The 17,625-nt window shown below is 49.2% G+C and overlaps 1 protein-coding gene across 1 annotated transcript; it reads left to right on the forward strand.

The window, feature by feature from the left end:
• The first annotated feature begins 8,817 nt into the window (after positions 1–8,817).
• Positions 8,818–17,526, forward strand: GLA (galactosidase alpha). The gene is made up of 7 exons (XM_074964403.1): positions 8,818–9,043; positions 10,265–10,439; positions 11,002–11,179; positions 13,165–13,256; positions 14,667–14,828; positions 15,586–15,783; positions 16,045–17,526. Exons 1-7 carry the CDS (start codon positions 8,853–8,855, stop codon positions 16,369–16,371), a joined length of 1,323 nt encoding a protein of 440 aa, XP_074820504.1. The 5' UTR covers positions 8,818–8,852; the 3' UTR covers positions 16,372–17,526.
• The last annotated feature ends 99 nt before the right edge of the window (positions 17,527–17,625 follow it).

Below are 17,625 nucleotides of genomic sequence, written 5' to 3' on the forward strand. Positions count from 1 at the left end.
CACAATCCCAGTCAATGGTAGGCCTGGGAACAGAACCCAGGAATCCACCTCATAGTTCAGCACCCTGTGTGTGCTGAATGTGTTTCAATCCAGTATAAAATAGGATTAATTTGCAAAATTTAGATCTGGATCCAGATTTGGATTCTGACTTTACTTCCCCAGTTCTGGGTGCTTGATCTGGGTGTGTGGTACAGCACTGTCTCCATTATTATGTATATCCTGCCAAAATGAAACTTCTATTGCTCCTTTAACTATGGCGGCACTTCCACTCCACTAAACACCTTAACACCAGACATAGCTAGCCACAAAAGCAGGGAGACTACTTCTAATCGTTCATCTCCAACCACGGTGATGAAAATGCGATAGGATCCTGAAGGAAGTTGCATTTAAACATAAGCAAAATAAAACACTAGTAAATGCACCATAGAGAACAGCCCTATGTTGGAAGGGAGACGTAGTATGGGACCTAATAGGCTTTTCAATTTCTAACCTTTATGATCTCGAACCAGCATGAAGTACAACAGAAGGGTGTTTCTCCTGCTTTGGTCTCTAACAACCAGGGAGCCTGTGGAACTAGTGCAGTGGTTTGCCCAGACCTGCCAGAAATGAGAACTGAATCGTGTGGAAGTGTTCATCCCAGCTGGCCTGGGCCCTGTGCTCCCAGGTCTCTGCCATTCGGAGGGGGGTTACATTAAACACGTTGCTTTTCATCCTTTCTTGCTGTAAGTTATTCTGAAGAGCTGCTGGGTTTCTGAGCTGTTTCCTTTGTGCCCTGCATGGCCCCTCACCCAGTCCCCTCCTGCTGTATCCTTGGTGCTCAGCCCTGACAGGTGGGAGGCTCTAGGTCTGAAGCCCTGAGAAACCCTGAGGCTCAAACCAAAACCCCTGAGGTTTCGGGACCGACCTCTCACAGTCATTCACCTCGTTTTCCAGGCTAGGGTATGTCTACGATTAAAATGCTACAGTGGTGCAGCTGCATCGTCGCAGGTAGACCACTATAGCGCTTCAGCATAGACTGTATCTACAGGAACAGGAGGCGTTCCCCCATCAGAGTAGTTAATCCACCTCCCCGAGAGACAGTAATGAGGTCAACAGAAGAATTCCCTAGTGCTGTTGACACCAGGGGTGAGGGGAGCATGAGGGGGTGGATTTCTCACACCGTTGCGAGATGTAGCTAGACCAGTGACAGTTCCTAGTGGAAAGAAAAGGAGTATTTGTGGCACCTTAGAGACTAACCAATTTATTTGAGCATAAGCTTTCGTGAGCTACAGCTCACTAGACTAGTTCTTAGTTTCTAGGGGATGTAGGGGGCCAGCCCAGCCAGGGAGGGTTTAGCCTCTCTAGATGTCGAGCTGGACCTTTGCTGCCGCACCCTGGAGCTCTGCAGATCGAGATAAATGGGACACACTTGCCAGCCCGCAGGCAGTGGTTCTGCACAAGGAAAACAAGGGCAATGACTTTTTCCAACCCCCAAACCAGCTTGTTTTGCCTGACTTGCTGAGAAGCTTCTGCCCCAGCCTCAGGCCCTGAAGGAGATGGTGGGGAAGGGGCAAGACTCTTAAACAACAAGCAATTATTAAACTCCCAGCTCATAGGCGCTTTTGTTCTCTCCACTTGTAACAGCCGCTCCCCTCTGTAGACCCAGGAGCTGGGATATGGGGGCACCTAGTGGGGAGATCAGAGACTACAGTATGTCTGCAGCCTTTCGGCCTCAGAAACCAAAGGCAGCAATTGCTAGAACCCAGAGCCACTGTCAGAGGCTAAATCCAGATGGAGTCACAGATACCAGTCCACAGAGCGGAGGCCGAAGAGGACTCAGGTGTGTTCCAGGGGTTAGTTCTGGAGGGGGTTCAGCACTGTGCTGGGGACCTAGGAATTGGTGTGGTCAAGAGGGACTCGTCCCATGTTGGGAGCTCAGGACTCCTGGGTGAGGATGTGGTGCAGGAAAGGGGACTCCGTCACCTGGCAGGGAGTCCAGGATCACTGCTGTAAAGAGTCCTTTGCCAGGGGCCCGTGCAGTAAATGGGGACACCCAAGAGTGGTAAGAGTCTACACTGCCCAACCCTGAGGGAATGTTATCAGGGTGAGGAATCTCCCCCAAAGGAACGGGAGCCAGTTCCTGGACACACAGGAGCCATGGAAATCCACCTGGTGCCTTTAATCCCTTTCCCTAATTCAAAAGGGCCAGGATCTGACTGCGCAGCTTCCCCTGGTCTAGGTAGGAAAGGGAAAAAGCAGGTTGTATCAGCTCTGTTGCTTGACTGGCAAACAGGCTGGTTGTTACATAAAAGACCTATAGCCCAGAACAGCCCTAACCAGCTGGCACAGGATCTGAGAGTCAGACACAGCCAGATACCACAGACACTGAGGCATTCAGGTCGTACAAGCACAAGGTCAAGGAGTTGACAGAGGCTCTCAGGGCTCCTGTGATATCACGGCTCTTGCACCCCAGTGGCCATTCTCATTGCAGTATCTCTGCACCTGCACAGCCACCCACAATATCATGGTTTTCAAGCAGTGAGGTAGGTGTGGACTCCAGTAGTGAGTTATGTCCTAGCTGGGAAGGGACACTGTGTCCCACACATTTGCTCCTGAGCAGGGACACGAGTTGGTGAAAGCAAAGCACACCTTATAAATCATAGGACACTAGAGAGCCCCTGTCTCCCACTTCCCAGCCACACTGATTCTTCCCCAGGCTTCTATCAAAATGGTTACAAGTGTTCCGAAGTAGCCAAAGCTGTGTGATGTGAGGGGTGGTTTTAGGACTGGGAGTTTCTGAACATAAAAGAAGCTCACCTGAACCAAGGATCGATGCACCTTCTTAAGGAGCAAAGCCCAGATCCTCAAAGGGATTTACGCTCCTAACTTCCACCGAAATCGAAGGAAGTGAGGAGCCTAAATACTTTTGAGGATCTGGGCCCAAGTGTCTGCTAAGTATCTCCGGGGATAAGGCCCCACTAAAAATCAGTGAAAACTGAGCAAGAGGAGGTGTTTACTTTACACATGTTAAGATGTGCTTAGCCCACTAACAACAGAAGCAACATATGGTATACTGAGACCACTGCCTATCATGCTGTCCAATACTGTCCCATTGTTTTCTTGCACAGTTTTTTCTTCCTCACTAGCCAACATTGTGACCCAGGCTTCATGGCTGACTTACTCATGGTCTTATATGGCATAATTTTATTGCCGAGAATTCCCTTTCCTTCATGGCCTAATCCTTTAAATGCCTCAATTGGTCCCACTGCCTTCCGTGTTTCATAATTGGTAGTGCTGTCTGAGCCTCCACCTCAGTGATAAGTTGTCCAAGGTTGTTGCTTGTGCATACTTCCCTCAATGATTTCCTCAGATTCTCTTCATTGAGTAATTTCTCATAAAACTGCTGTCACCTCCTAATGATTTCACTGGCTTCCACCAGTGCTCTTCCATTTTTGTTTTTGACACACCTCATGGCTCCCAAGTCCCCTGTGCTTCTTTGCCCAATCTTGGCTAATGCATATATTCCTTTCCCCACTTCCTGAATAAGTAGCCCTGCATATAAGGCTTTAAGTGCTTGGCCCTTGGCTTCTGCAACAGCTCTTTTTGCCTTTTCCTCCTGCTTGTATTCCTCACCACTTCCTGCTCTTCTTACTTTCTGCCATTGCTTAAACTTTTCCTCCTTCTTTGTTACTGCCTTCTGCACATCACGGGACCAGCACTATGTCTCCTGGCCATGGAATTTCCCTTCTTTCATTTGCGCACAGCCAGCATTTGCCCTTTCTGTAATGTGTTTGGATATTTTCCCTCAAATCGTGTTGGTATCATTGTGGTTGGTTTGGTTGTTGTCCAACCTCCATAGAACTTCATCCTTAAACCTCAGACTATCCAGAAGCCTCTGCCACTTTGTCCTTTGTTCCACAACTTGTCCCGCACTAGCCTTTTCACCCAGAACTCCATTACAAGTAATCTATGTTGCTCCACAATCTGCTCTCCCGGAATCACTTTGCAATCTGTACTGCAGTCCAAACAATAAATAATCATAACCAAGAGTCTGCGGAGCCAGTTTTACCTCCCCCACCAAAGAAATGATGCTCCTCCGGCCAGCACTTCTGAAAAAGCCTCGTCCAACAAGCCACAGCGCTGGATGCAACTGCTTTTGCTCAGACTCTTTTCTATCAGAAACAGCACTGTAAAGGATAAAGTCTTATCCCATTGAAGTCAATGGGAATTGTGCAGTTGACTTCACCAGGATCAGAATCCCTGCTCACAGTAAGGTCAGTGGGAACTTTGCTGATGATGTCAGTTGGAGCAGGAGCAGGATCTAAATTTTGGCCCAATCTGTCAAGGTGCTGAGCATCCTCAGTGGGCACTCTATAGCTTTCAGGAACAGGCCGGTTCTACATAGGAAAGGCATCCCTTTCTGCTGTGCTTAGCTTTGAGGACATGAGCAGAAGTGACAGCTGCCAGCTGACTCACAGTGTGTGTTATGGTTCGTACACAGACAGGTCTCCACAAGGACACAGATGGGCCATGCTTGCCATTGGGTTTAGTTGTTTAACCCTTTGTAGTCCTGGTATTCTTCAAAGTTTGGAAATAACTTTTTTTCTCCCCCACCAGCATTTTTCTGTCTCTGTTTTGCCAACCCGACTCTTCATGGTGTTAATTCTGAGCTGAACACAAATCTTAGCTCTAGAGAGGTCTCTGTTCTCTCTTGCATCAGCATTCTCCATGACTGACATTGGTACACCTGCCACTCTCCAAGGTGCAAAGGTGGGAGAAGGCAGCACAAGCAGGTGGATCACACCCATACTCTGCCCTCTCCAGTGGCTACTTACCCAATGCCAGACCCATTCCACAAACCTGGTTCTTAGCCTCAACGCCCTACATGGCGTAGGGCCGGGCTATTGCAGAGAGACCTCACACCTCTACACCACCAGGGCATGACGGAACTAAGCTGGACACAGTCCAGGATTGAACTTGTGGAGGTGGGTGGCAGACGTTCTCTGCAGAGGGAACCTGATTGTGGAATCCACTGCCACTGTAAACCAGGATAGGCAAGTCTAACCAAATATAGGACCCAATGCAGGACTCATTTCTTTCAGTAAACCGTCCATTAGGAAGTGAGCAGGGAAACACCCTAACTGGGGCTTTGGAATATAACCAACCTGGATTTATTTACTGTACTTTTAAGTAAACAGCTTTAAGCTATGGCAAATGGTTGTGATCTTTGTTCCTCTTCCTCGGGGGAACTGATCTACATCTAAATGCATATAAGGAACAGCTCCCAGACACCACTGGGACTGGCACCTTAGAAATATGGATAACAATAAAATACTGCTTAATGAATAGTAAAGTCCACACCCTTCCCTTGCTGATTTTGAACACTCCCTCTGGCTCAGCTAGGGTTCTCACCTACTCACTTTGGTCCTCAAGGTGCCAGATGTACATGGCTGAGCTGAAACTAGCAAAACCCTTTGGAGGAGGAGGACACAGGATAGATAGGGAAAAGAGGAGAAGTAGGGATAAGAAAGACAGCAGCAATAGAGGTGAAGACAGCTGTAGGGGAGGTGAAGATATTCATGAAGGGGAGGGAGGGAAGAATCCTGAGGGGTGAGTAGGAAGGGGAAAGTCGGTGGCTGAACAAATGCACACTGGAATATTTCTTCATCAGCTGCTTGTGACTGTTTCTGAAGCCAGAGCATTAAGTAGGAAAGAGCAGAGATCTTAGATCAAGGTTTGTTAGTTACCTGCTGTGGGGTCAGCACAAGGTATTGTGTTTTTGTAGGTCCTAACAAATGGAACGGTAGAGATGGAAACAAAATCTCTGTATTCTAAAAGAATTTCTGCTCATGAGGTCTGACTTTTATGGTACAGATCCAGTTTTGAGTTTAAAGTCCAATATATCCCTAAACACAACTCCTAAGAGGGTGTTCCCAGGCAAGATTCCTTACTGTCCTGCTGGGGCAGGTTCCTTCAATAGCCTCTGTGGTGCAAAGAGCTGTGCTAGCTAAGCCCAAATATGGAAGAAAAGTTCTTCCGTAAAAGCAGGAATTGAAATCTTGAGCACAGCTGGTTTGGGGCTGCACATACCAGAATGTGGAAGTGATCTGGCCTGTGACATTGGTAGAGAATATACAGATGGATCTAGGACAAGCAAGGCTTCTAGGTCAAAAGGTTTGCTTGTGCATGAGCCCCACAGTGAGGCAGAACAGCTCCCCAGGTGGCGCTGGATTCTTGAAATCAGGGATTGCTTGACAGTTCCCTGTTCTCCCTGCTTCACCAACCCTACAGAGCCCCTTCTGAACACAGAACAGTCAGAGGCCAGGATGGTTCTGAGTAACCACCAGCTGTGTGGCCATGGTGGCCCAAGCAGCACAGATCCTTTTGTTGTAGCCAGGGCCACACCAGCAGAGGCAGCATCATGACATGCTGAGGCAAACATTACAGATGCAAGTGGCCGGGGTATGCTCCTGCCAAGCAAACCCTTTGGCAGCTTCCAAAACCCAGTGCTATCATAAATGCAGGGGCAGTGAGGGAAAAAAGGAGGGCAAAAGTAGGGCACTAAGTAGGGCAACATGAAAGTGCTCAGCAATATCCATGGCGTGCACATCCCCAAACATTCATCTCAATGCTACTGCACCACAAAAAATCCCTTCAGATGCAGCTTGCCTCTGTGGTGGTCCGCAAGGAAAGGGTAGTACCTCCTAAATGCATTAGCTGCTTACCGCTAGTGTATGTCTATGCTGCAATCACAGGGTGTGACTGCAGATTTAATCTGCAAGCAATTACCAAGTGTTCTGGCAGGTTTGTACAGTCTGTGTTGAAGCTCACACTGCCGCAGCTCCAGTGTTCCATGGGCGAGCAAGACTGCAGCTAGTGGGTATATCCACTTGAGCAGCAATCACACGCTCTGACCGCAGCAAAAACATACCCTATAGACTGAGTAAGGCTTCCTATAGAAAAGGGAGCAGGTGGTTTACGGGACTGAAGATGAGCTATGTAGCCCTCCCCCATTAGGTTGCCAGTTTGAATCAGCACAAGCTAGGAGTGACTGAAAACTTGCTACCACAGCTTGTCAAATAATATTCTTCAAATAACTGAGTTCTGTGATATTTTTCAAATGAATTATCCAGCTCCAGTTATTACCATCTGATGTCTATCGACTGCCCCCTGCCAATGGTTCTCAGCCTGTTTCCTCATCACACAAGCCATCACCACAATTGGCACTAGTACACTGTAGGGTTGCCAACACTGCATTTCAAAAATAAGGGACTGTTTTCTTAGCACCCCGCCCCACTCCTCCTCCCAATATAATTATTATTATCATTAATTATAATAATGATAATTAATAATAATTAATCAGTACTCACGTACATTCACCAGGGATATTTCTTGCTGCTTTTTGCAGCACTCAGCAACTCCCAATCTTGTTGTACAGAGATGAAAAAATAGGGGTTGTCCCTTGTAATAAGGGACTGTTGATAACCCTAGTACATTGCCCTTCTCTAGTTCCTTCCATCCACAGGTCTGAAAGTGCTTTCCCTCACTGAGATAGGTCATCATCATTTTGCATATAAGGAAACTGAAGCATACAGAAGTTACATGACTTGCCCAAAACAAGACAACAGTGGAGGCCAGAGTAGTACTTAACCCTCCTGATTCCAAAGCCCATTATCCTAACCTTATCCTTCCCCTCTTAGCAACTTGAGGCCTGAGCTTGCTCCTATCCATATTAACTGGGGTGTTTCTACACTAGAAAATTCTGTAAAATTTTCCAGTAACAGACCCGCTGCACCAGAGCTAGCAGAGGTAGCGTTGCCAGCGCTCATGATTGTATTGCGAGTCATGTGACATTTACTGTTTTTTTAAGACCCCCATCTCCTAGAGTTGGGAGTCTTAGCTTTCATTTGGAAACCAGAAGGCAAAGAAAAATAACCCACTTTTTTTTTTAATCTTATGATTGTTGAGGGGCCTGACTCATGATTTGTGGGCAATACTGTATTATTTAACTCAGTGGGAATATGGGATCCTGTATGGCCAACTCCCAACATTCAAAATTCATGAGTCAAGTCCCAGAAAATCATGAGACTATTTTAAAAAAATAATATATTTTAGATTCTTTTTATCTGTTTTCTGATTCCAGAGCCTTTAGGGTGCAGACGCTTGACAGTTTCATGCTTTTTTCAGCAACTCTGAAGACTAGACACTTCAATTTATATATATATGGTAAATGGAATCTGAGATTCTCATGTCATCTCCTGATTCCAGCAGCTGGAGGTTTAAAGAAAAGTCCCAGTATCACAAGACTTGAATAAAACCATGAGTTAGCAACACTGCAGGAACCAGGCCTGTAGGGGCAGCCCCAGGAGACGGACACAGGTTAAAATAGGACTGGGCCATAGTGACTGAACTGCCCTCTTGCCAGGCCAGGGCAGGGGCTAGCAGTGTGGGGGACCTCGCTTCACCCATGGCCATGTTGTAGCAAAGGGCTCTAGGACTGGGCAGCACCAAGACCCAGCCCTAGGTCATGGAAAGGGAGGCACCTGCCACCCCATGGGGAGAGGAAGGTTCATCTCATTCGCTCTGGGAGACACTGGCAAATATGAGAGGCCATCCCCTGGCGCCTGCACCCATTGTCACACGACAGCCCCCCCTTCACTCCAATCACATGACAACCTCCCCCTCTATCTCCTGCGCCGCTTCCGGGTTGGGGCCGCACCTACCCTGCTGGATGGGCGGCATCGTGCAGATGTGTGTGCTCTCATTGGCTGAGCTGTGAGGGAGGCAGGCCGGGATTGGCCAGCCGGAGTGCCCGTCCGGGGTTAGGTTGGCAGGCCAGCGCGCGTTGACGTCAGTGACTGTCCCCGCTACTGATGGGCTCGGCTGCGGGAAGCTGGCGGGGGGCTACGCTGGCCTGGGCCCTGGCCCTGGCCCTGCTGGCCTGGGACGGGGGGGCCGGGGCGCTGGAGAATGGGCTGGCCCGGACCCCCACCATGGGCTGGCTGCACTGGGAGCGCTTCCAGTGCAGCACCGACTGCGCCCGCGAGCCGCTCTCCTGTATCAGGTACCGGGCGGGGGCGCCGGGGCCGCCTCTGGGCGCCCTGCGGTCAGCTGCGCCCCGCAGGCGGCCGCCCTCGGCCGGGGGGGCGAGGAGCGGGAGCCACAGCCCCGTGTGAACGCTGCTGGGGTTGGATTCGGAGCCGCGGGACGCTGCAGCGGTGGGGTGGGGATTTGGTGGGAGGAGAGCGGTCGGGTGCTTGGGAGCTGAACCTTGTGGCTCTGACTCAAATGAGGAGAGCGTGACTTGCTCACCTTCTGGTTCCCTTTTCCGCAGACTTAATTACAAGGAACAAAGAGCCGCTGTAATTGTGCCTGCAGAGCACAGGGACCTGCTGAAGCCTCGCTTCTCCCTAAGGGCCCATCTGAACATAAGAGCTGCCCTAGTGGGTCAAACCGTGGTCTAACTTGCCCGATATCCTGGCTCCAGCAGTGGCCTGTACCAGGGCTTCAGGGGGAATGTACAGAACGGGGCAATTATAGAGCAATCCACCCCGTCTTCCCCTCCTGACAGTCAGAGGATTAGGGTCACTTATAAACCTGCACTGCAAAGGGACTGGGCAGGGAATCCAGGGACCATGCCGTTGTCTCTAAATACAGCTATGGCCAAGGCTTTAGCATAAATCTGGGATGTGGTTTAAAATACATTCAGTCCAATCTCATTTGCACTCCGAGACATCTATTTTCTCTCCGCATGTGGGATAACCATGTTGTTTTGCAGTACAGGCAGCAACCAGAACCTTGGTCGGTAAAAGGTTTAGCAATCTTGATAGGGAAGGGCGTGTGTGGGAGCGTGTGATCTCCTCCTGGGCTGGAAACAAACCATCTGCTTGGCATTGGGATTGGCCAGTGTCCCATTCAGATCTTTAAGATGGGCCTTTGGCTGGGTTTTTCCCAGGCTAACGTTACCACATTAATGTGGATTTCCCACTAGCGGACTCTGACCCATTTGTGTAAAGTGCCTTGAAATCTTTGCATGAAAAACACTTTACAAATATTAGGTGTTTGTAGTATTGTCTTTAATCCAAGTGATGTATTTATACTGTACTGTAGCATCTCTGTGTCCTTCCTAGGAAGTAGCTATGCAGGTAGAAACCATGTGGCTAAAAGATCTCCTGTCTGTTTTTAAGATCAGATTTAGCACAACATAATAAATCTTAACACCCTGTTTTGACTAACCATCATGGTACTGGGACCCCTATGACACCCTGGTTCTTGTGTCCCTCAGTGAGCAGCTGTTTATGCAGATGGCTGACTTGATGGTGTCAGATGGCTGGAAGGATGTAGGCTATGAGTATGTCTGTATTGATGACTGCTGGATGTCTCTTACCCGAGATGATCAGGACAGGCTCCAACCTGACCCAGAACGCTTCCCCAGTGGGATCCGCAAACTGGCAGACTACGTGAGTGTATAGAGGGAGATAGTACCTAAATCCCCAGTCATGGGATCTTCATCCTTCCTCTAGTTCAGGCCATTTGGAATAATGCATACAGTAAGAGCTCTAGTGGGTGCCTCACTTAAATAGAGAGATGGCAGGGGACTTTCTCTGACTTACAAAAACTTATTCTTTTGCTTGATATCTTGGAAGGTTTATGATTGATCTTCAAATTGGCTGCCTAGCAAATTCTGTACATGGGTTTCTAACCCTGGGCTCTGGGGACCCCTGAACTAATCCATAGGAGGATCCTAGCCCCTGGGCTGGGAGGGAGGTTTGGTTCTCATTCACGTTTTCCTCTAGGACTGTGAATTATATTGAGAGTGGAAGGGGGATCCTAGAGGTTTCTGGGCAGTGATTCTCTCTTGAAAGGACCTGTTCTTGGAGGAGCGGGAAATTCACTCAGCAGCTATATGGTTAAGGTAGTGCAAGGGACTTTCAATTCTTTCTTGTTCTCCTAGTGCGCAGCACTGTTTCTCTCTGCCAAATGGCTGTTGGCTTTCATTATATGTCTGTCTGCTCCCCTCAGGTCCATTCCAAAGGGCTGAAGCTGGGGATTTATGGGGATGTTGGAAACAAAACCTGCGCTGGCTTCCCTGGCAGTTATGGCTACTATGACCTTGATGCCCAAACCTTTGCCGACTGGGGTGTGGACCTGCTGAAGTTCGATGGCTGTAACTACGGCACACTAGACCAGCTGGTAGAAGGTATGTGCCAACTGTAGACATTCCATGTGAGCACTGTCACATACCTGGACAGGTACAAAAGAGCAACTCTTCACTGAACATATCCACTGGCACAGGGGATAGGAGGGGGAGAGGGTTGGAGGGGAGGGTGCCATCTGAGAACCTAGGGGAACCAAAAGGAAGCTTCTCTGACAGGCCAAGCATACATGCTGCAGGTCATCTTCATCTTGGGGATTCAGGAATGGGTCACTGACTTCACTTTATCCATTCATCAGCCACCCTTTGTGCACACAATGAGCCTCCACTGCATCTAGTGCCTCCTGCCATGGCTTGGTGCCCTGGGGTCTTTCACAGCTTGAAACCTGCAGGCATGGCTTGAGGGAGCAGCCTTCTCAGACCCAGAGCCTGCATCATTCAAGGGAGAGAGGCTCTCCAGGAGAAGTGATCAGACACACTCTGGGGGCCTCTCCACAGTTTGCTCTGTCACCTGCTAACATTACTAATGCTCAGCCCTTCAATAGAGCCTTTCATCTGAGGGACTCAAAGCATTTCAGACATTGAACCTCTAATCAGCTTGTACCTCACAAAAGTGCAATTCCTGTGGCTCTTAGCAGCAAAGGGACTCGAGAGACCTCTGGGAAAAAACCAACTAGGGAACCCTGTGTCTGCACATACAACTTCAGAACTCAGGCAGGTTAGCATAGAAAACTACTAAACTGTCAGTTTACAGTGTCAGTCTACGCTGGGGAGTCAGTCGTGGACCCTCACCACACATAGGCAACCAACTCCAGGCAGACATGCTGTCTAACAAATCGTAGACTCACATAAAAGAAGAGGGCAGCTCAGAAGAGTGGCGCTTGACAGCAGGCAAGCTGGAATTGGTTCTGTGCTCCCTCAGAGCAAACTGATCAGGGGATCCTGTCCAAGCTGGTTAGTCTAACACACAATAACTTCAGTGCCTGCAAGTGCCCAGACCACAGCTGGAAAGCACCTTTAGGCAGTTGTCAGTGAAGCTGGAAGTTCTTGGCAGAGATTCTCTGTGACCCCAGGAGAGTTCTAAGTGGGATAGCAAAGGAACTTTCCCTGCCCATGCTTTAAATCAAAGGACAAAACAGGACAGGGATCCACTAGGTACAAAGATAAGAGTAGTGATACTGGAATCTCACCCAATTGGCTGTGTCCTACTGCTTACACAATATCCTCTGAATCCAAATGGCTTAGGGATTCACAAGGGTAAGGAGAACACATTACTGAGCTGTGCAGTTGTCAGCCACAGCTGGCTTTACTCAAACCGTTCTCGGCATGGAGAACAGCCCTTGAAGTTAAAATAGCAGCTGTCTGTAAAAGCAAAACAGAGTTTGCCCAGTACTAATTGTCTAGACTAGAACTCATACAGTGAGGTAGGAGGAAGCCCCATTACATAGCAGTATGTAATTATTATGCCCATTTTACAGAAGAGTACATTGAATCTTAGAGCAGTGTAATAGCTGCCTTAACCTAGGTCATACAGCAAGGTGGTGGCTGAAACCAGTATCTGACTCAAGGCCCAGTCCTCTGCTCTAAGCAATAGACACCTTCTCATAACACCTAGCTCTTATATAGCACTTATCAGTAGATCTTGAAGCTCTTCAAAGGGAGATAAAGTATCACCCCCATTTTTTAGAAGAAGAAACTGAGGCACCGGCAGAGCCAGGAATGGAACCCAGCTCCCTTGAGTTTGAGTTTTCTGTCTCTAAGCCACATTACTTCCCTCTTCCTACCTGCTCCAACTTCCTGAAAGGCAGGCAATTGGACTGCAGACGTCTGGCTGGACTATGACAATCCACTCCTTCCTAGCTGGGGTTCTGACTTTCAATCAATACCTTGGGAAATATCACACAACTCACTCCCAGTTTTACAAGAGTCTTGATCTGACATTTGACCCAACGGTGCTGAGTTATGTTACCCTCCTGTTTTCCTCTTCCCCAGTAGGTGGTAATAACCAGGCTGCTGTTCTCTTCCTTCAGGTTACAGGAACATGTCTCTGGCCCTGAATAAGACTGGCAGAAGCATTGTATACTCTTGTGAATGGCCTCTCTACATGAGACCCATGCAGAAGGTAAGGAGTCCTTCCCCAGGGTACTGGCCCTACTCAGATGTGATGCATGGTGGGAAGACATTGGTGATTCAGAATACTATGGAAATGAATTAACTTGCGGAATCATCTCAAGTGCGTCTACGTGAATCCTGGCTGAATGTCAAAGGAGCCAAAGTGGCTGAAGGGAGATGATGAAGGGAAGAAGTGTTGATGAATGAAGGGGCACTGAGCAGAGGATTAAGGTGGGTCTCAGATAGCTAAGAATTTATGGCAGAGAACTAATGTGCCAGAAGAGCTTTGGCTGCTGCCCATGTCTATTGGGGCATCCTTTTACTCTGTCACAGCATTGGAGGAACCCTGAGACTATTTGGCTACACTGCTGAATAGGAGTGATCCGTGCAGATCTGGTGCTGTGATGTTCTTCCTCTCTGGGCTTCCCAGAGGCCTAAGAGGAGGATTCCGTAATCCTATCTGACAGTACAGTAGTCCTCCGGCCAGCAGGATTGCCACCCCTGTGGCGCCACGGGCCCTGTGCCACTCCAGGAAGCGGCTGGTATCACACCCCTAGGGGATATGGGGGGCAGAGGGCTCCGCGGTGCTGCTCTTGCCTGTGGCTACCTCCCGCAAAGCTCCCATTGGCTGGGAACGGGGAACTGCGATCAATGGGAGCTTTGGGGGAGGCACCCATAGGCAAGGGCTGCATGCGGAGCCCTCTGCCCCCCATCCCCTAGGTGCCGGCCGCTTCCTGAAGCGGCACGGAGCTGGGGCCAGGGCGGGTGGGCAGGCAGGCAGCCTGCTGTGGCCCTGGTACGCACCACTGCCACCCCAAAGCTGCTCCAGGTAAGCAGCGCTGGGCCAGAGTCCACACCCCAAACCTTCTGTACCCCACACCCCAACCCCCTGCTGCACCCCAACCCCCTGCCCTGAGCCCCCTCCTTCACTGTGCACCCCCTCCTGCACCCCAACACTGTTCCCTGAGCCCCGCTCATACATCCCACACCCCTCCTCTGCCCCAACCCCTTGCCCTGAGCCCCTTCCTGCACACCACACCCCCTCCCACACCCCGCACTCCCTCCTGCACCATCCCTACATTCATGGCCCTGCATGCAATTTCCCCACCCAGATGTGGCCCTCGGGCCAAAAAGTTTGCTCACCTCTGCATTAGGCTGAATAAAATTAGGAAGACATAGGAGGCCATGGAATGTTCTCCGAAGGGAAGTGGTTGAAATTCCATCACCCTAGAGTGGAGCAAGTACCAGAGAATGTACCATAGGGAACAATCCTGCCCTGGCCCCAGCACATGGACTGAATGACCTTATGGATCTTTTCCATCTATGATTCTCCGCATTGCATCTATCCTTTTATGCCTCCTTATCCTAAATGCTCAAGCTATATCCTATGAGCACCCTCTTGCTCTTTGTCCTCTTGCAGCCTAATTACACAGAAATCAAACACTACTGCAATCACTGGAGGAACTTTGCTGACATCTATGATGCTTGGAACAGTGTTAAGAATACCCTGGAGTGGACTGTTTTACACCAAGACAGCATTGTGGATGTTGCTGGGCCAGGGGGCTGGAATGACCCTGACATGGTGAGAACACCTGAGCTCTTGTTACACTGCAACAACCATAAGGCCTCTACTTGACTAGAGAATAATGGGGGGTGGGGGGGCAGCACCAATGCAAGATTGTGGAAGAGGAGTCCATTCCTGAGAGCAAAAGGAGGAATTGAAAGGGAACTTTGTAAGGAACTGACTGGGGAAATACGCTGGGGGCAGAGAACCCTCTGTTGTGGTCCTAGCACAATGAATTCATCAAAGGGGGCCCATGACTCAGGAAACCAGGCAGCCTGGTGGCTATGCAAAGATGGGGTAGGATATTCACAGCAATGAGGAATGTAACCTGTGTGCATTGCTCAGGCTCAGCAGGAGCCATTTAAGAGCAGTTCTCCTCTGAACTGAAAGCCTTGGGCTTATTTAAGTGGGCACTAGCTCTGGTTGCCCAGCCTGAGGCCCACTGGGCCCAATTTTCAGAATGCTGATCACTCAGACCTCCCCACAGGTGAAAACTGGGCACCCAGTTAGCAGCCACTCCTTCAGAAGTATTTATGACTTCAGACTAAGCCTTGTGCTCCCTAGAGTTGTCTTCCTGTCAGACAACCTTCTTCCTCTACCTCCACCATAACTTGTTGCCTAACTCCTCCAGCTCCTGATTCCCAAATAGCTGCATGAACTTGGCATTTGCCCCACTTCCTCTTACCAGCTGATGATGACAGGTCCTGGGTTGTCTAACTGTGGTGAAAATGTTAACACCATGTGTATTACCATTCTCATTCTACACTTGTTACAGCTGGTGATTGGCAACTTTGGATTGAGCTGGGACCAGCAGCTGACTCAGATGGCATTGTGGGCTGTCATGGCAGCTCCACTGCTCATGTCCAATGACCTACGTCATATCAGCCCCCAGGCCAAGTGGCTGCTCCAGAACAAACATGTGATCGCCATCAACCAGGACCCACTGGGCAAGCAAGGATACTGTATCACCAAGGTATGATAGGGGCTGGAGCCACTGAAATGGGGAAGAGATTTCCTCTAGTCTCAGGGGCGTGAGACTGTAGGTGAAACTAGGTTGCTGGGGAGTGGTAAGCCTCCCTTGCCTTCCTCAGAATAGACTGGGGAGAGTAATTTTGAAACATCCACCCACAGAGACCTGAGTCTCACATTCCTCCCTGCCTAGGAAGAGGATGACTAGGACCTGTAGAGTCAGTCCTACACCCTCAAACATTTGTTTGGTTTCCATTTTTGGCAGGATAACAACTTTGAGCTCTGGGAGCGGCCTCTGTCAGGGGGTGCCTATGCTGTGGCTGTGCTGAATCGGCAGGAGATTGGAGGACCCCAGATCTTCAGCTTCTCTACCTCTTTCCTTGGCAATGGCCTGGCATGCAACCCTGCATGCTCCATCCAGCAGATCCTCCCCACCAGTGAGGACTGGGGACTACACAACTGGGTCTCGTTCTTGAACATTGAGGTGAACCCAACGGGTACTGTGCTGCTGAAGGTGGTGGTGATTGGGGATTCCCCAGATCAGAAGCCGGTCATGAACATCAACAAAAAACCATCTCCAGATATCTTATAATGTAATAGTGGCCTAATTCCCCAGGCACCAGAGCTTGTTCCAGTCCTGCCCATCCACATCTGTGGGCAATAAGAGCTGAAGATCCCATCACTGATGGGTGAACTTTACCAAATTAACCCTAATCCAGCAAGAAGTACTGTAATCTCTCTCCATCCTTGTGTTGCAATTACTGGAGAGAGGGTACCTTTATGTATCCCTGCTAGATCTATCTATCTGAGTCCTGCTCAATGTAGTTTGTGACCTACACTGGGAGCTAAAGGATTGAGGTGGTCAATTAGACTGGGTCAGCCTTCTGTAAAGACCTAATGGCCTTGGCAATGGGTGAGAAAATGCAGAGCAAGGACATACCATGTTAGTGAGGTTCTTCAGTGGTGCCAAGACTCAGGGGAAGAGTGCTCCCCTCCTGGCTTAACAGCTTCCTCTCAGGCCAGTGTGACTGATGTACACCAGCTGCAAGAACACACATACACAGTCCACCCTCAGGCCCCCCTGCCCTTTTCCCTAAGATTGCTCTCACCTTGCAGTGGTGACTCAGTGTTTTTAAGCCAGTACTTTTTAGGCTGTCTCCCTTTAAAGGGCATCCATGTAGTCTTATCTCCCACTCACGTGGCTTTCACTTTGTTCTAGGGGTTTTTAATCCATGTTTCTTCAGGAGACAGCAGTCACCCAGCTGCCTTCAGCAGCTTACTGATTGTCCTGGTGCCAGCAGCTGTATTTTCCACTGCTGGCTCTGGACTAAAGAAACAGTTTTTGGTGCAAATGGATTAATCATTAGCCACACATTGGTAGAGAATGATGGCGTGCTACAGGGGTTTCTCCCCTCCCCACTGACATTAACTGATGCCAGTAAAAGGAAATCGATTAGGGCAGGGTTGGGCTTGCTCTGTCCTTTCCCCCACCACCATCTCCTTCCTTTGTGGTACAGTCTACCTTAATAGACACTTGAGGGGGTTGAGGCTTTTTGTAGTAGTGTGTGGAACTGAGCCTACGCTCAGCTTGAGTGTGATCTGAAATTTCTGTAGCGGTGGGTTTTCTAATTCTCTTGTGAAACTAATCACGTTCACACATACCAAGCCACCTGTACATAAAGAACATTGTACACAAGTCTTGCTAAAAAAAATTAAAGCTTACCTATTCCTAGACACCTTTGGTAATTGTAGTACAGCACTTCACCAACAGACGGTGCTGTTGACTTCTGCCTTCTCTTGGAGGTGCACCATCAAAAGCTGTCTTCTCATCCATCACTACCAATTA

Source organism: Natator depressus, chromosome 9, assembly GCF_965152275.1.
Source record: "Natator depressus isolate rNatDep1 chromosome 9, rNatDep2.hap1, whole genome shotgun sequence".
NCBI lineage: Eukaryota > Metazoa > Chordata > Testudines > Cheloniidae > Natator > Natator depressus.

Bases quoted from the DNA above. Each gene is read 5' to 3' on its own strand.
- GLA (XM_074964403.1), top strand. From the start codon at position 8,853: ATGGGCTCGGCTGCGGGAAGCTGGCGGGGGGCTACGCTGGCCTGGGCC. The intron at 10,440-11,001 runs GTGAGTGTATAG...TGCTCCCCTCAG, and splicing joins TCCGCAAACTGGCAGACTAC to GTCCATTCCAAAGGGCTGAA. The intron at 14,829-15,585 runs GTGAGAACACCT...CACTTGTTACAG, and splicing joins GCTGGAATGACCCTGACATG to CTGGTGATTGGCAACTTTGG.